Genomic DNA, 17,536 nt, shown 5'->3' on the forward strand with positions numbered 1-17,536 from the left:
AGTACCACATAAGAAGTTGGTTAAGAAATTAGAAACTGAAGGAGGAATACAGGGCAAACTGCTTAATTGGATGGAAGACTTTTTGCAAGAAAGAAAAATGAGAGTAGTGATAAGAGACAAACACTCAAAATGGGATGAAGTAATAAGCGGTGTTCCACAAGGAACAGTTCTGGCCCCAATAATGTTTGCTATATATATTAATGATATGGATGAAGAAATTGAAAGTTATATGAGCTTCTTTGCAGATGATGCAAAACTACTGAAAAGAGTGAACACGGAAGAAGATTGTGAATCACTACAGAGTGATCTAAATAAAGTACAGGGATGAAGTAGGAAGTGGGAGATGAAGTTCAATACAAAAAAGTGTAGTATAATGGAATTTGGAAAAAGCAAAAACAGAATAACAGGAGCATATAAATTGGGAGAAGAAGGAATAAAAAAAAAAGTAGAAAATGAGAAGGACCTGGAAGTCATTGTTATGAATAATGTGTCACCTGAGAAACATATAAATAAGATTTTTGGAGAAACTTATAATTTAATAAGAACAACCAAAGTGGCATTTACATACCTGGATGAAGAAATGGTGAAGAAAATTCTAATCACCCTGATAAGACCAAGACTGGAATATGCAGCAACGATATGGTCACCAAGTACAAAAAAAAAAATGTATAAAAAAAACTTGAAAGAATACAAAGAGCAATTACAAAATTGGCACCAACATTCTCAAAACTATCATATGAAGAGAGAGTAGCAAAACTTAACTACAGACACTAGAGCAAAGAAGAGAGAGAGGAGATTTGATAGCTATTTACAGAATCATGAAAGGCATAGAAATTACTGATAGAGAGAATCTGATAAAATGGGATGATAGAAATAGAAGACACGGAAAGAAAATAAAAAAAGACAGCTATAGAAGAGATCTGAAAAAGAACAGCTTTCCTCACAGAGTAATAGACAGTTGGAACAAGTTAGATGAGAAAGTGGTGTGTGCAAAAACAATACATGAATTTAAAAATAGTTTAGATAAAATGAGATAAGAAGACGGGACACCACGAGCATAACTCGCCTTCCCGTAAAATACAACTAGGTAAATACACACACACACACACACACACACACACACACACACACACACACACACACACACATATATATATATATATATATATATATATACATATATATATATATATATATAATATATATGTATATATATATGTATATATATGTATATATATATATATATATATATATATATATATGTAGGTTGTGTTACTCTACATTGAAATTGGTGATAAAGGAAACTCAGGCGGAGCTCTTGGCTTTAATTCTCCTGGTTCAATTCTGTTCTAACTACAAAATACAATGCAAGCCCTAAGGGAATCTCGGAGGGTTGTCAGAAACATTCTGTATACAAATTTACAAAGGTTGCCAATTCATGAAATAAGGAGGCTGTTGCCACATCAGTTGAAAGAAATTTGGAAGGCTGGGTCGCGTCGGTTGAGACATCGGCAGATACGGTGGAGTTGTTGACCCGAGACACAGCTGCGGCTATTGTTCAAAGTAGAGCTCTTGACCTGAGACGCCGATAATCTTTTGTTGTCAAAGAAAGGTCGGTGAGCTTGGTCACCGAACAATGGAAAGTCCCTAGGGAAACGCTAGTCTTGTCGTTGAAAGTACCACGCTACACCATATGTGTGCGTGGGCGGGTGTGCATCGAAGTACTGCATACGCTAAATACGTAGATGATAAGATGGCTCGGTTTGCTATCTATCGCTGACCCCAATGATATTGGTGCTACTGAGATAGAAGAAAATAAAACACATGGCTATCCAGGCCTGATTGCAGGACCTGGGCATGAAGACATGTACACAAAATGGTGTAAGAATAGTGGTAACTGTAAAATATTCATGAATATAAGAAAACAGGCTTAATGGTATGAACAACAGTATGAACATGCGGAAAGTAGATATTGTTTCCATTCACCTAGGCAAGAATATACATTCTATGAATTTATTGCTCGATTTCTAAGATTATAGCCAGGAAGGGTAACTAGAGGTTCTGGTTGAGAGGATTGCTGATGGTCCTCTATTGCAGGAGTAGTATGATTCTGTGATTGCAAGACGGTCTCCGTATGATTGTGCAAACTGAGTGCTTTAACTTTATTTTTGACTGATGTCCAAAGATATGATAGGTTCCAGAGTTTCGGGGAGAGCGTCGAAGTGGGGGTGTGATTAGAGATGTACTCGTAAACAATATAAACATCAATGGTATTTACATTGCGTCTTGTCCTGAGTTTCGCTGATTTTGACATGCGTGAGTGGCTAGTGCATTTGTTTCGCTTGGAAAGCAAGTGTTCAGCTGGTCGTGGAACGGAGGAGTTAGATTCGTGGGAATGTGTGTGTGTGTCGGTGCCATCTGAGTTAAGAGCTGGTGCATTCTCGTTGATGAACCAGAGTAAATTTGAGCAGTTGTGCTAGAATTAATTGGCATTAAATCAGGTTTTGCCTGCTTGGCCACGTTGATGTGGTTGACTTTGTAGGAATTTGCTGATGCCAAAGCAGGGACGAAATGATTAGCATAAATGATGCTATGTTGGTCAGGGTAAATGACGATATTATGTTGCTTCATCAGTGTTAAGCCTATGAGGATATCAGCTACGTAGTTGGTAACTGAAAGGGCTGGGCACTCATCTTTGAAGCTAATGTCTAGAGAGAATTTACCAATGATTGGGAAGGGTACACCATCCACATTGCAAAGGTTGACGTCGGGGGGTTCCAAAATGGTGACACGTTTTGTTTCAGTGCGGAATATGTGGAAACTGTGTAGTGTCATGATGTTAACTGGGGAGCCCGTGTCCAGAAATATTTTCACTTTGGTGTTACTAGACTTAGCATTGAAAGTTAAGGAATCTGAAGACATGTGGTGTTACTAGACTTAGCACTGAAAGTTAAGGAATCTAAAGACATGTCTGGGATATCCAGGGTGTGTACCGGTAGAGTGGAAAATGAAATATCTTGGTATGGAGTACCTGTCTTGGGTGTGCAATGAGTCTTTGTATCCTGTAGTCATAAGGGAGATGTGTTACGTGAATGTCTTGCAGGAGATGAGTTACGTGAATGTCTAGCAGGAGTGTCTAGGGGTTCTGTCTCCGTGTTAGGAGGACACGGCAATAATCAGTCGTATGAAAGTGCCATGATGCTCGCAGTATCGGTTCGGTTATGACGGGTACCTGTGATAACACGTGTTAACAAGGTGTCCTGGTTTGTGGTAGTATTTACAAAACATTCGTGTTCTTGATGGAGAGCGTTATCTTGAGTGGTGTCGCGTGCGTGATGTATGTCGTGCTCTCGTGTTATGTGAGGGGGACCGTGTGACTTGTGCTATTGTGTGTGTTGGTGCTATGGGTACCGATTGATTTTGTATTCGAGTGATAACTTGTTCTGTATCAGAGACTTTCCTTGAGAAGTCGCCTAATGTGACGCCTGGTGTGAATGCAATGGCGCTGGCTTTCTGGAGTGTCTGGGTGTAATTGTGAGAGAAGGCGAAAATATGCAGTGAAAGAGACTACGTTATCTGAAATTGTATTGTCTGAGACCCAGTGTGGGTTTTTGAGACTTTCTCTGAGTTCGGTCGTAAATACTGAAGCTATTTTGACTGCCTTTTCTTTAGTGGTGTGTGGGCCATGATTGTAAGTTTTTGCAAGAGAGTATAGGGGGAAAGTGCTCCAAGTGGCTCAAAAGCCGCAAATGACTTTTTAAATTGTTCTACAAATGTATCAAATGAATGTGTTTCCTCAAACAAGTCAGACTGAATGACATCAACTAAAGTGTCATGCTTGTCTATTTTGGATGTTAAGATGGATATCTTTGTTTTGTCGTCTGTGACATTCCTACGTAGTATTTCTGAGTTAACTTCAGTGAGGAAGGTGTGTACAGGAATGTTCCTACCGTTAAAGAGTGGTAAAGTTGTCTCGTCCTTAATAACTGTGATGAGGTTTTGCGTCGCCATGGTGTTGTGGGTAGGAGTTAAATTGTATGAAGAGTTAAAAGTAGAAGGGGGGACGTGGTTGGTGGGGACGTAGCTTGGCTTCGCGTATAGGGTCGGTTTGTCGAGTCAGAGAGGGCTTTGGACACGTTCATGTATTAAGAAAAAATATGTGTGGAGATTGTGTTACTCCGAGGTGACACTGAGAACGGAAAAATATCTACTTACTCAATGTGATGCTGGAATACGGTGTTGAGTGACGGGGCTGCAGTGGGGCGAGAAGAGATGAAAGGATGCACTGCTTAAAACAGGGTGATCAATTAGTAAGTGGTTGTGGGAAATGGGTTAGAAAACATGTAACCCAGATGTGTAGGAATATAAAATGGAATAAGGAAAATGGAAGTGGATATTCTTGCGCAGCTTAGATGCGGCGAGTGGGGGAGAGTTGACTCGTAGATGCTACGACGATCTCTGGCGCAGAGAGATGATCAGGAGGAGCGTGATGCAATGTTGGAGGAGGAGAGATGGTCCGACTCGTGCAGTAGTGGAGAAGGGTAGTCCAACGTCTGTGTTATCGTGGTGGAGGCGGCGGACGTCGTGGTGGTGGAGAAATGCCTCTGATGGAAATTTCCTTGTGATAATGGAGAATGCGTCTATGTTGACGTGGTGGAGCGGCGTCGTGCTCTGGTGGAGATTTACTTGTAATGTTGGAGAATGCGTCTGTTGACGTGGTGGAGCGGCGGGCGTGGTGCGTGTTGGAGAAAACAGCTAAGAGGGGTCAGCGTAGAGCTAGGGCTTCGTATTGTAGTTGCTTGAGGTGGGCGAAACAGCGAAGAGCATCGGTGCTTTTGGCTCGTAAGTGGAAGCTGGAAGGTGCTTCGATAGTTGCTTTGAGGTGGGTGAAACAGCGAAGAGCGTCGGTGCTTTTGGCTCGTAAGTGGAATGCTGGAAGGTGCTTCGAAGGGATTAGTGTTGTACTGCTGCTTCGATGTCCAACGCTGTAGAGTTAAAGTGTCGCTTCGCAATCCCATGTGTGCCACCAAAAATGTAGGGTTAAGTGTCGTAGTCGTAGTGCTTCAGCTGACCATCAGGATGTCAGAGTAGTGTCATAATCCCACCGTTGTCCACCAGAATGTAGGTTGTGTTACTCTACAGTGGAATTGGTGGTGAAGGAAACTCAGGCGAGTACTTGGCTTTAATTCTCCTGGTTCAATTCTGTTCTAACTACAAAATACTCAGCAAGCCCTCAGGAATAGTCGGAGGGTTGCCAGAAACATATAGCGAGACCAACAGGTGTTGCACAGACGAATAAGTAATTCCAATGTGTGCGAGTATAGTCCAAGATTACCTCTGCATCTACAACCAAACCTACACCTTCGTCTGTACCGACATATAAGATTATAATTAATTTCTGTATTTGTTTATTCTTTTATCTGTATATTGATTTATTTATGCCATTCACATATTCATATATAGGTTCATCTATTTGTTTATCTTATTCATCTATCTATATGTTGCTTCAATTTTAAGTTCATTTGTATATTGATTTGTCTACTAATCTATTCGTTCATTTATTCACTTACTTGTTTATTCGTTTATCTATGTATTTATTTATACACTCTCTCAAAGACCTTGCATGCCATAAGTATTAACCATTCATATGTTTACTTATCTATTCATCCAGTCATTCACTAATTTACTTTTTCTTTTATCTATGTAGTTGTTCTTTATTTGTTTATTCGCTCATTTACCTTTTCAAAGACCTGGCAGGACATTAACTTGTTTATTAATCTATTCATTCTATAATTTACTTATTCGTCTATCTATGCAGTTATTCATCTGTTTCTTCATTTGTATACTTTCTCAAAGACCTGGGAGGACATGAGTATTATATACTAATTTATTGTTTATTGATCTATCCATTAATTTATTCAGTAATTTACTTATCTATTCATCTATGCAGTTATTCATTTATTTCTTCGTTCATATATTTTCCTAAAAACCTGGTATGATATACATTTGTTTATTAACCTATACATTCATTTGTTTATTAAATAATTCATTCAGTAATTAACTTATTCCTTATCTGTTCAGGTATTCATCTGTTTTTAATTCATAATTTTTCTCAAGGACCTTGAATGCCATGTGTGCCAAGTTGAAGAGCGGCCACGTAGCGGTGCCCCTGGAGAAGGAGGAGGAGTTGGCCCAACTGGAGGTCCTCATGAGGAGTTGCTCTGAGGGCGTGGTGCGCCTCGACCCCGGACGGTGGCTCCTGCACACGCCTTCCTTGAACCTCGTTGATAACATCTACGAACACAAAGTAAGGCGACCAAGGGATGATAAGAATTATACAGTTGAACCTCGGTTATCGACCACAATCCGTTCTAGAAAAGTGTTCCAGAACCGATTTGGTCGAGGACCGAAACAAGTATACTGATCTGCTGGGTACAGCATTATCAAGGTGATGTTTCTCCACAAAGCTATGAATTTCGTCCCTGTTTTCTATTTTCTCCATTCGGGTTGGTCGAGAAACGATATTTTGGTCGACTACCGGGCCAAAAAGTCTCCCTTTTTTCGAGAACCGATGTTTTGGTCGACCACCGGTGCAAAAAATTCTAAAACATTTTGGTCAAGATCCAACTTGTTGTCCCAGGTTTGACTGAGTGGGTGCCTGAAGCCCCATAGCTTCTGGTAACGGTCCTTGGGCCCTCTCCCAGATCTCACTGGGGAGAAACGTGGGACTATTGAAGTTCTTGAATGGAGAGTGGGCTTGCTATTTGGCCGCGAAGTTGAATGCATGTAGTACATTGTTCTACATACTCTATGATGTCCTTTCTCATTTTCGGCCAGAAGTAGGCTCTTCTGGTGTTAGCTAGGTATTTGTCTCTGCCAGAGTGGCCAGCGATGGGGCTGTTGTGCAAATAAAATCCGTTGTATCTTGGAGGGGCTATCCGTCTGTTATTATTCAACGTTGTCCTGATATGAAAATAATTTCCTAAGAGTAGGTCCTGTATAGGTACAGGGGGTTCGGAGCTCATATTGTCTCCTGACTCAAGGACATATATAATGGGAGTCCAAATGGGATCCCTCCTCTGGGGAGATGCATGAAGTGGAACTGTGATGATACATGTGTTCCCTGTTGAGGGCGTCAGCAACTACATTTGCTCTCCTTTCATATATTCTATCGAAGAGTTGAACTCTAAGATCAGAGTATGACATCTGGCTATCTTACCTTGTGGTGACGCCAGCATGATGTGCTTGGGTCCTTTAGCAAATGGCTGAAATCGTGAGGTGGATTTGCCGATTGATAATTTGAGATCTTTGGTGTTGGTTATGTTGCACTGTCTATTGGTGGTGTTGTAATATTCACTACATTATGTACTAGTGAACGTTCACATAGTCGCGGAGTTGTGAGTAGGTTGGCTGAATGTCATAAGTAGATCACTAGCACTCCTAAGTTTCTTCGGATCACTTGGTTTAGTTTACTGCCACCATATGTAGCTGGTAAGCTACAGTTATAATCCATTGGTTAGTAAAACCCAGAGTTCTATTAAAAGTATAAGTATATTAACCAATAATAACATTTGCGAGAACTCTGTCTTGGAGCCGCGCAAGTTACAGACGGACTAACTGCGCGCCTGCACACTTTCATCGTTGCATGGGCTCCCCGGAGGCTAGGCTTAGAAGGCATGTGCCAACTTGACACTTACATTCATGCATGGCGAAACAGAGTCGCCATTGGTAATGTCATAGCTTATGTGACAACAGGTGATGTCGATACGGTATTATGTACTACCGTCATGCGACAGTTATCAGGCGATGCCTTGACCAATTTTTGTAGTTTGATAGACTATAATGGATACGTAATGAATACAGACAGACGCAGACATATCCAGTAAAAGAGAAACAGATAGACGCAGAGATTATTCCATCCCCCCCAAAGAAAGAAAGAAAGAAAGAAAGAAAAAAAAAAACTCGTCTATTCCATTACAGTACCGACCCAGTGACCTCATCATCATGGCTTATCCGAAGTGTGGCACGACATGGGCTCAGGAGATCGTGTGGACCATGAGGAACAACCCGGACCTCGACCACCCAGAGGCCAATGACCAAGTCATCTTCAGAAGTCCTTTCCTTGAGTAAGTTCCTTGAAGGGATATGGATCGGTTCAGTGATCCTCGGGGACTCGTATTTATGGGGTCAACTGCTGTCCATGAGTTTTTCTTTAGTGGCCAGCGCTTCTATCCTTGTGTACAATATTGCACCGAAGTGGTAAAGTCATGGACAAGGTGAAGAAAAGGGTTGCAGATTGGAGGGGTAGTAGAAGTTAAAAAAGTAATCGTCATTCTTTTTACGAGTGGAGAGACCCTAATCTCCACATTTTCATTTATCTATCTATTCATTTATTATTATCATTATTATTATTTTGAGTGGAGAGGTCCTGGTTTGTGAGCTTGAGAAGAATGGAGGTGTTCCTATTGCTTTGTGCTTACTTTACTTGTCTTCTACATCACACACTCACACGAACATGTTCCAACAGGGCAGACACCTACACTTTGTCCCGGTACCACCCTCCCTTTGAGGAAGACCATCCCGTCCCCCAAGCCTTCAGGAAGGCGTTCCCGCAGCGGGAAGGCCTTCAGGAAGGCGTTCCCGCAGCGGGAAGACACGAAAAACATGTTCTTCTCCCTTGCTGAAGGCTCCCCAGATCCTCGCTCGATGAAGACTCATCTTTCGCTGTCTCTCTTCCCGGAAGATCTTCTGGAGACTTGTAAGGTAAATGCGCTGTGATAAAATCATCATCCATCATCCGTTTTGCTAGGTTACAAGTTACGGTGTCTTCACGGAAATATCCCCAGACCGTTGCCAGTTACTGCTGGGCCACGGGATAAACAAAGTCTTCTTATTTTTTGCTGTCTAATAGTTTATCTTTATCCACATCTCTATTTCTCGCATGAGGGGACGACTAGGGAGGGTAGCTGAGTAAGTAAAGTAGTTCTGCTGTGGATGTACTGTGTCTTGCTGCATTGTTTCTGACTTGAGTAGTGGGCAGAAGACAGGGATAATACTTCATCCACGAGAAGCTAAGATGAGAAGGAAACAAATGAGTGATGGATGGAAGTGGAATGGGTTGGGGTGGATGCATGCCTTGGCTGGCTACCTCCTTTATAAGTATACTTTATTTTTCCTGTTTTCTTATCGACACCTAGTGAAAGTATGGTCACTTCCTAACGTTGACAGAGCACAGGGTGGATCGTAAGTTTGATTAGATCCAAAACATTTCCAATGTGCTCATTCTCAGAAAACTTCACTGTTTCGCCAGTGCCTTCGAAATCGATCTCGGATAAATTTGAATACTGACATGTGAAAATTACAATAGAGATGATTTGGTAGCATGTTTGTTAAAATAATGATGGATGTCATTGGGGGTTTAAAATAATGCACTGAGAGGTGGAACTTAAGTTCTTTAAAACAATGAATAACTATGCAGTCAGTATCCCAATACGAAACAATAGTGTGAAATATGTATATATGTATTTTTGTGTGTTTATATTTATATTTACTTAATTGTAGTATACAGGAGAGGAACAATGTTCGTTGGGTCTTGTCTCCTAATTTTCTAACATAGGCTCAGATTCATATATGGTTTCAACTTAATCTATATATTTGATTTCCAATTATCATATTTAGATTTGAACTCATGTATTGTTTGAGCTTGGGCTATATCACCTTAGCTATTCCACATCTATGTGGAAAACTATATTTCTTCACATCATTTTAACATGTGGTCTTTCTCGATCTACTTCCATGACCTCTTAAAGCCCTCCCATCTTTAATCAGGAAATCTCTTCTATCAATGCAATCTGTCCAAATTAGTAACCTGGAAACTGTAATCATGTCACCTCTTCCTCTTTGATCTTTCAAAGTTGGTAGACCCAGTGCTTTTAGTCTCTCTTCATATAGTTTATCTGCCAGGCTGGAGACCAGTTTGGTTGCTGCCCTTTGTATTCTCTATCTTACTTATATCCTTCACTCCGTGTGGAGACCATGCTACTGATGTATATTCCAGTCTTGGACGTATCAGGGTTTCGATGATTTTTTTCATCTTCTCTTCATCCATGTAATGGAACGCCACTTTAATCTTTTGTAGTAGCCCATATGTTTCTTCCACAATCCTGATGATATATCTGTCAGGTGACAGGTTGTCTTTTATCAAGATTTTTGTAATGTGTTCGCTTCCCAATGAATATTTTAATGATGGCCTTTTGCAACTATTGCTCATTTCCAGTACTTTGCATTTTTTGGTATTGAACTTCATTTCCCATTCTTGGCTCCATGCGCTGGTGGCGTAATCGGAAACATGTTGGTCTCACTTTCACTTAGTTGTGGGTTCGAATCTTGCACTCCTTCCTGATTCCCAGCAGTGACTATTACCTGTCCTTAGTGTGCATCACAGGGTAGAGGTATTGGCTTTGGCCGCAGCCACGCGCCTCGTGGCGTAGGCTCCTCACCACCACTACATGGCTTCAGCCCTTGACAAAACACATTCACGATTTCTCCCTCCTAACACACACATCGAAACCGTGATATGACCAAGACTAGAATATGTGTCAGTAGTATGGTCCCCACAGTGAGAGACATAAGCAAATTTGAGAGAATACAAATGGCAGCAACGAAATTGGTCCCCAGCCTGGCAGACTAAAAGCACTGGGTGTGCTAACTTTGAAAGATCGAAGAGAAAGAGGTGACATGATTACAGTATTCAGGTCATTAAAGGGGATAGATTTCATTGATAGAAGAGATATTATGGTTAAAGAATGGAGGGCTTTAAGAGGTCATGAAAATAAATCAAGACCACGTGTCGAAAGGATGTGAAGAAATGCAGTTTTCCTTATAGATGTTTAGATATGTGGAATAGCTTAGGTGATATTGCCCAAGCTCAAACAATACATGAGTTCAATTCTAAATATGATTACTGGAAATCAAAGATATAGATTAAGTTGGAACCATACATGAATTTGAGTCTAGGTATGCTAGAAAATTAGGGAATAGGAGACACGACCCAACGAACATTGCTCCTTTCCTGTTTACTACAATTAGATAAATACATACGCAACTCCTTGCCACCAGAGTTGGAGTGCCGGCTTGCAGTGCAGCAATGCTGAATTTTTCAGCCCTGGTCAGGGCTCGAACTCGAATCATTTAATTAGTGGCCAAGCCTGTCACCACTGCACTGTCGAGCCTTTTGTAACTGTATACATTTGCATTGCCCAAAGGTGTTGTACGTGGCTCGCAATCCTCTGGATGTCTGTATCTCCTTCTTCCACCACTGTCGCCACTTCATCGTCCGAGACTTCAGAGGAACCTTGGATCAGTTTGTGGACCTCTTCATCCAGGACAAATGTAAGATGAAGTTGATGTGATGGTTTCTCTCTCTCTCTCTCTCTCTCTCTCTCTCTGTGTGTGTGTGTGTGTGTGTGTGTGTGTGTGTGTGTGTGTGTGTGTGTGTGTGTGTGTGTGTGTGTGTGTATGTGTGTGTGTGTGTATGTATGTGTGTGACTCAACATGGTCTTGGATCACATGTTGGACTCGTAATTGACAGCTATTACCCTCCCGGATGAGAGTTCAGAGCTCATAATGACTGATCTGTGGATAATGCTATAACCTTACACACACACACACGCACGCGCGCGCGCGGCAGGGAGAGCGACGATTGGAACTCCGGAAAAAAAACACGAAATTTTCGTAGATTTCAACGACGAGGGAGTACCTGTGTTGTATTAATAGGGAAGGGGAAAGCTCGTGGTGTAGTGGGTAGGTGAAGAAAAAGGAGAAGGGAAGGGATTAGTGAGGAAAATGGAAGAAAATTTCGAAGGAGACAAACGGGCTCCCCCGGACGTCAAAAGGAATGTAAACGAAAGGGCTGCAGACGACGCAGGTGAAGTCGAAAATATCAGTAAAGGCATGAAAATTAGAAATTTAGATAAGAACAACGCAATAAAAAGTGGAGATAATAATTTCCATGGATTTAATGAGGGAAGGAAGGCCAGCCTCCCCCGATTAGCAAGTCTAGAGAAAAAACTAGAGAAAATGAACGAATACTGGGAGGTTAGGTTCAATCAACTTACACGGATTACACAAAGAGTTGATAAATTGGAAGAACTAAAGAAGGAGAACCAAAAACTAAATAAAGAAATAGAAGAATTAAAAAGACAGTTAAAGGAAGTAAAGGATGAAAATGGGGAATTAGGAATAATAATAAAGAGAATAAAGAGTCCATAGTAAAAGAGGTACAGGGTTGGAGAAAAGTCCAAGAGAACAACAAAATTGAATTTAGAGATATAGTAAAACAACAGATGAAAGAACAAACTAAGGATACAGTTATTAAAGTGATGAGGGAGAAGGAGAATATAGTAAGAGACTTAGCGGATAAAAAGAAATGTATAATTATATTAGGGATGGAAGAGAAGCATAATCCAAATAGGACTACAAGAGTAAAAGAGGAGAAGGAAAAGGTAAACAAGATATTAGAAGTAGTTCAAGAGGATGAACAAGAAACAGGGAAAGAAATTGAAGAAATATATAGAATAGGGAAATACAATACAGATAAGACCAGACCAATTAAGGTTAAATTCAGGTCACAAATGACAGCAGAGAATATCTTAGCAAAAACAGGGAAACTAGCAGACAGTGATCAATATAAACAGGTATGGATAAAAAGAGAGATGAATAAAGAGGAAAGACAGGACGAGAAAACAAAAAGACTAGAAGCTAAGGAAAAAACGAGAAAAGAACAGAGTCAGACAAAGAGAAATTCTATTGGAGAGTAGTGGATATGAAAGTGAGGAAATGGTTCATGGAAGGAAAAAACAGAAGGGAAACAGAAAACACAATGGAAGTAGCAGAAAATTAAAAGTGTCTTACACAAATATAGATGGCTTAATAACAGGCTTGAACGAACTGAATGATTACCTGAAGGAAAAAGAACCGGACATAATGGGAATTGTAGAGACAAAATTGAAAGGTCCACTAACAGTGTAAGAGATGGTGCATATAATTGTTGGATTAGAAACAGAGAGGTAAAACAAGGGGGTGGAGTTATGTTCCTGACTAAGAAGGATATAAATGTGAGGAGTGTCACATATGGAAAGAATAGAGTAGAGATGATTATGATGGGAGTTGAGGGCAGGGATGGGAAGAGCAGGAAGTTTGTGGTAAATTATGTGCCTCCTAAAGCGGCTTCATGGGAAGAGAGAGAACACAAAAATATGTTAGAAGACACAAGAATAACACTAAATAAGATAATGGAAGATGGAGGAAGAATAGTTATAATGGGTGACTTTAATTGTAAGAAAAAAAAATCTACTGGGAAGAGATGACAGTGAAGACTGGAGAGGACCTATGGGGAAATGTACTACTTGATATGATTGTAGAACATACAATGACACAATGGATACAAGAGAATACTAGGTATAGAAATGAGGAAGAACCATCGAGACTGGACCTAATAATTACATCAGAACCCGAAATAGTGGACAAGATTGAATATACGACACCAATAAGTAAAAGTGACAACATATTGGTTGAACTGGAACTAAATGAGGAAAAATACATGAAAAAAAACGAACAATATAGAAAGGAAAGATTGATGTGTATATATATATATATATATATATATATATATATATATATATATATATATATATTATAAAATAATAAAATTCTTTCAAAAAGCAGACTGGGAAAGGATGCACAAGGAGGAAACAACAGTAGAAGAGAAATGGAATATTTTGACAAAAAATTATAAAGGAGTGGAAAAGCATGTTCCAAGACAAAAAACAAGAAAAAGGATATGTAAAGTGTTGGTACAACAAAAGATGTAGGGAGTTAAAAGACAAAAGGGATAAAGCTTGGATAAAATGGAAAAAAGACAAAAGACCTGAAAAATGGAAAATATATACTAGCTATAGATATCAATATGTACAAGTGTGCAGAGTAGAAAAGAGAAAATAAAAAAAAGAGGTCATAGAAAAATGTAAAGACCAACCAAAACTATTTTATAGATTTGTAAACAACAAACTGAAAAACAAACAAGAATTAGAGAAACTACGACAAGGAGTTGAATACACAGAGGAAATAGAAATGGCAGAAATTATGTGTTTACGGGGGAGAATATACAACTTAGAGATATCGAGTGGGAGGAGAGGGAGGAGAAAGTCCCCCCTATGAAAGAAATGGAAGTAACAAGGAATGAAATAATGAATCACTTGAGTAATCTCGATGTCAGAAAATCGCATGAACCAGATAAAATGGCAAACTGGATTTTGAGAGAATGCAGGAATGAACTTACAGACAAAATACATAGTCTAATAAGCAGTTCATTGAAAGAAGGAAAGGTTCCAAAACATTGGAAAAGAGCAAATACAGTACCAATATATAAAGGGGGACACAAGGAAGACCCTACTAACTATAGACCGGTCTCTCTTACAAGTACGATAGCTAAAATTTGTGAAAGAATTATCAAAATTAGATGGGTAAGGCATTTGGGAAAAACAAAAACAAAACAAAAACAATGTACTAAACCCAAGGCAATTTGAATTTAGACAAGGACGATCATGTGTCACAAACTTAATGTGTTTCTATTCAAGGCTGATAGATGTAATACAAGAAAGAGATGGATGGGTTGATTGTGCATTTCTAGACCTGAAAAAAGCTTTTGATAAGGTGTTACATAAGAAATTGCTAAAGAAATTAGAAACTACAGGAGGAATACAGGGCAAACTGCTGGAGTGGATGGAAGACTTCTTGCATGAAAGAAAAATGAGAGTGGTGATATGAGACAAACACTCTAATTGGAATTAAGTGATTAGTGTAGTTCCATAAGGAACAGTTCTGGCCCCAATAATGTTTGTTATATATATTAATGATATGGATAAAGGAATTGAAAGTTATATGAGCTTCTTTGCAGACGATGCAAAATTGTTGAAAAAAGTCGCTGGAGAGTGATCTCAATAAAGTATGGGAATAGAGTAGGAAGTGGGAGATGGAATTTAATAAGAAGTGTAATATAATGGAATTTGGAAGAAGCAAAAAAAGAATAGTGGGATCATATAAATTGGGAGAGGAAGAAATTAAAAAAGTAGAAAATGAGAAGGACCTGGGAGTCATTGTTATGAATAATATGTCCCCTGAGAAACATGTAAAAAAAAATTGAGAAACTTATAATTTGATAAGAACAATCAAAATGGCATTTACATACATGGACGAAGAAATGGTGAAGAAAATACTAGTCACTTTTATAAGACCAAGATTGGAGTATGCAGCGACGACGTGGTCACCAAGTACAAAAAAATGTATAACAAAACTTGAAAGAATACAAAGAGCAATTACAAAATTGGCACCAACACTCTCAAAACTATCATATGAAGAGAGACTAGCAAAACTTGAGCTACAGACATTAGAGCAAAGAAGAGAGAGAGGAGACTTGATAACTATTTATAGAATCATGAAAGGCATAGAAACTATTGATAGAGAGGATCTAATAAAATGGAATAGTAGAAATACAAGAGGACACGGAAAGAAAATAAAGAAAAACAGTTATAGAAGAGACCTGAAAAAGAACAGCTTCTCCCACAGGGTAATAGACATTTGGAACAAGTTAGATGAAAATGTGGTGTGTGCAAAAACGATACACAAATTTAAAAACAGTCTAGATAAAACGACATATGAAGACGGGACACTACGAGCATAGCTCCCCTTCCCGTAAAATACAACTAGGTAAATACACACAAATCTTTGCCCACGTGAATTGAAGTACATAATTGCAGCGCAGCGATACTGAAATTATTTCAGCCCTGGGCGGGATTTGAACTCGGACTGCTGTATTATCGGTTGCGAATGCTACCACTGCACCGTCGAACTGTGCAGTGTAACTGTATCTTACGGGAAGGGGAGCTACGCTCGTGGTGTCCCGTCTGTGTCTCGCCATATCTAATTTGCTCTTAAATTCTTGCATTGTTTTTACACACGCTATTGTTTCGTCTAGTATGTTCCATACATCCACCACTCTGTGGAGAAAGATAAGCCGTTTTTTTTAAGTCTCTTCTATAACTGTCCTTTTTGAGTTTCCTCCCATGTTCTCTTGTGTTTTTCTCATCCCAATTTATTAAGTTATCTCTATCAATGATTTCCACCTCTCGTAATTCTGTAGATGGTCAACAGGTCACCTCTTTCTTTTCTTTGTTCCAGAGTCTGTAGTTCTAGTTTTGACAATCTTTCTTCATGTGTGTGTATGTGTATGTAGATGCAATATATGAATATATAAAAGCATAAAGATATAAAAATACTTAATATGTAAATATACACCTATTTTACCTCCGTCTCTCCGTAATTACTGGTTTAATTCTGTTTTTACTGTTCCCTTCTATGGTTTTGTATTTCTTCTCTCACTTTCAACTTTCTTTCCATATCTTTCTGTAGGAAATAAGTAATGTTTCTTTATGGGGTGAATTAAACTGAGGTATTATTTTTTTCTTCTTTTCTTCCCGAATAATATTACACTTGGCTTGTCAATTTGCACCAAGGGACTCCCCACTGAGATCCTCAATCCACTCCCTACGCCATCTCTGCACCGACATCACGAGTTTCTTAGTTCAATGATTTTTACTGTTAAAATCAAGTGCCTCCCTCAAGGGCGTGACCTAACTCCCGTGAACCAATAAATTGTTCTCCTACACCCTTTCTCCAATCAGACTGTTACAATGTCTGAAGCAATACTACTTACACAAGCAATCACGATATCGATGTATGAATGACTTAGTTTACATATTGTTACCTCAGCATTAAAATCTGTTCCCTTGCGGGTTTTTTTTTTTATAAACTTTAGACGAGGAGTGAGATTATGCAACTCCTTCGCGGCTATTGTTTGAATTTTCACCACCTACCCCCTCTATCTACCTTACTTGTCTACCTTTATCTACCAGCCTTTTACACCTATATACATACACATACAAATTCTATTCAATATTTTGCAAAGCTATTATATGCCTCCGCGTCTTTCCCTAATGTGTGTATACATACACGTACGTGCGTACATATACGTACATGAATGCACACATAAACAAATACATACATTCATACATATACACACGTACATGCATTCACAATACACACATGAATACATATATGCATACACAATACACAATATACATACATATTGTATATACATCCTGTGTAACGTGAATATGTTTTCCAGTGATTCCAGGCCCTTACCTCCAGCACCTGAAGGAGGCCTGGGCGAAGAAGGACCACAAGAACTTCCATTTCGTGTTCTACGAGGACTTGAAGGAGGATCCGTTGACCGAACTGAAGAAGTTGGATGCGTTTCTAGAGACTGGACTATCCGAAGATAAGATTAGAAAGATAAGGCATCTAGAAAAATGCCGTTATTATGGTTTATTGACAATTTGAATCATGTACGAAGTATACCAAAATTTAAGAAATATATAAACAAAAGAAATGTCTTAATCAACAATTAAAATTTATCTCA

At 39.3% G+C, this 17,536-nt stretch overlaps 1 protein-coding gene across 1 annotated transcript in view; it reads left to right on the forward strand.

Annotated features, from left to right (window-relative positions):
* The window catches only part of LOC143021543 (sulfotransferase 1C1-like), a 34,601-nt gene extending 17,144 nt beyond the window's left edge, over positions 1–17,457 (forward strand). Inside the window, exons 2-6 of the mRNA XM_076179144.1 lie at positions 6,118–6,307; positions 7,981–8,126; positions 8,571–8,763; positions 11,265–11,391; positions 17,243–17,457. Coding sequence (XP_076035259.1) covers positions 6,131–6,307; positions 7,981–8,126; positions 8,571–8,763; positions 11,265–11,391; positions 17,243–17,457 — 858 coding nt within the window. The 5' untranslated portion in view covers positions 6,118–6,130. The remainder of the gene's footprint in view (positions 1–6,117; positions 6,308–7,980; positions 8,127–8,570; positions 8,764–11,264; positions 11,392–17,242) is intronic.
* The last annotated feature ends 79 nt before the right edge of the window (positions 17,458–17,536 follow it).

The sequence above is a fragment of the Oratosquilla oratoria genome, chromosome 42 (genome assembly GCF_046742065.1).
Source record: "Oratosquilla oratoria isolate Oo_2021 chromosome 42, ASM4674206v1, whole genome shotgun sequence".
NCBI lineage: Eukaryota > Metazoa > Arthropoda > Malacostraca > Stomatopoda > Squillidae > Oratosquilla > Oratosquilla oratoria.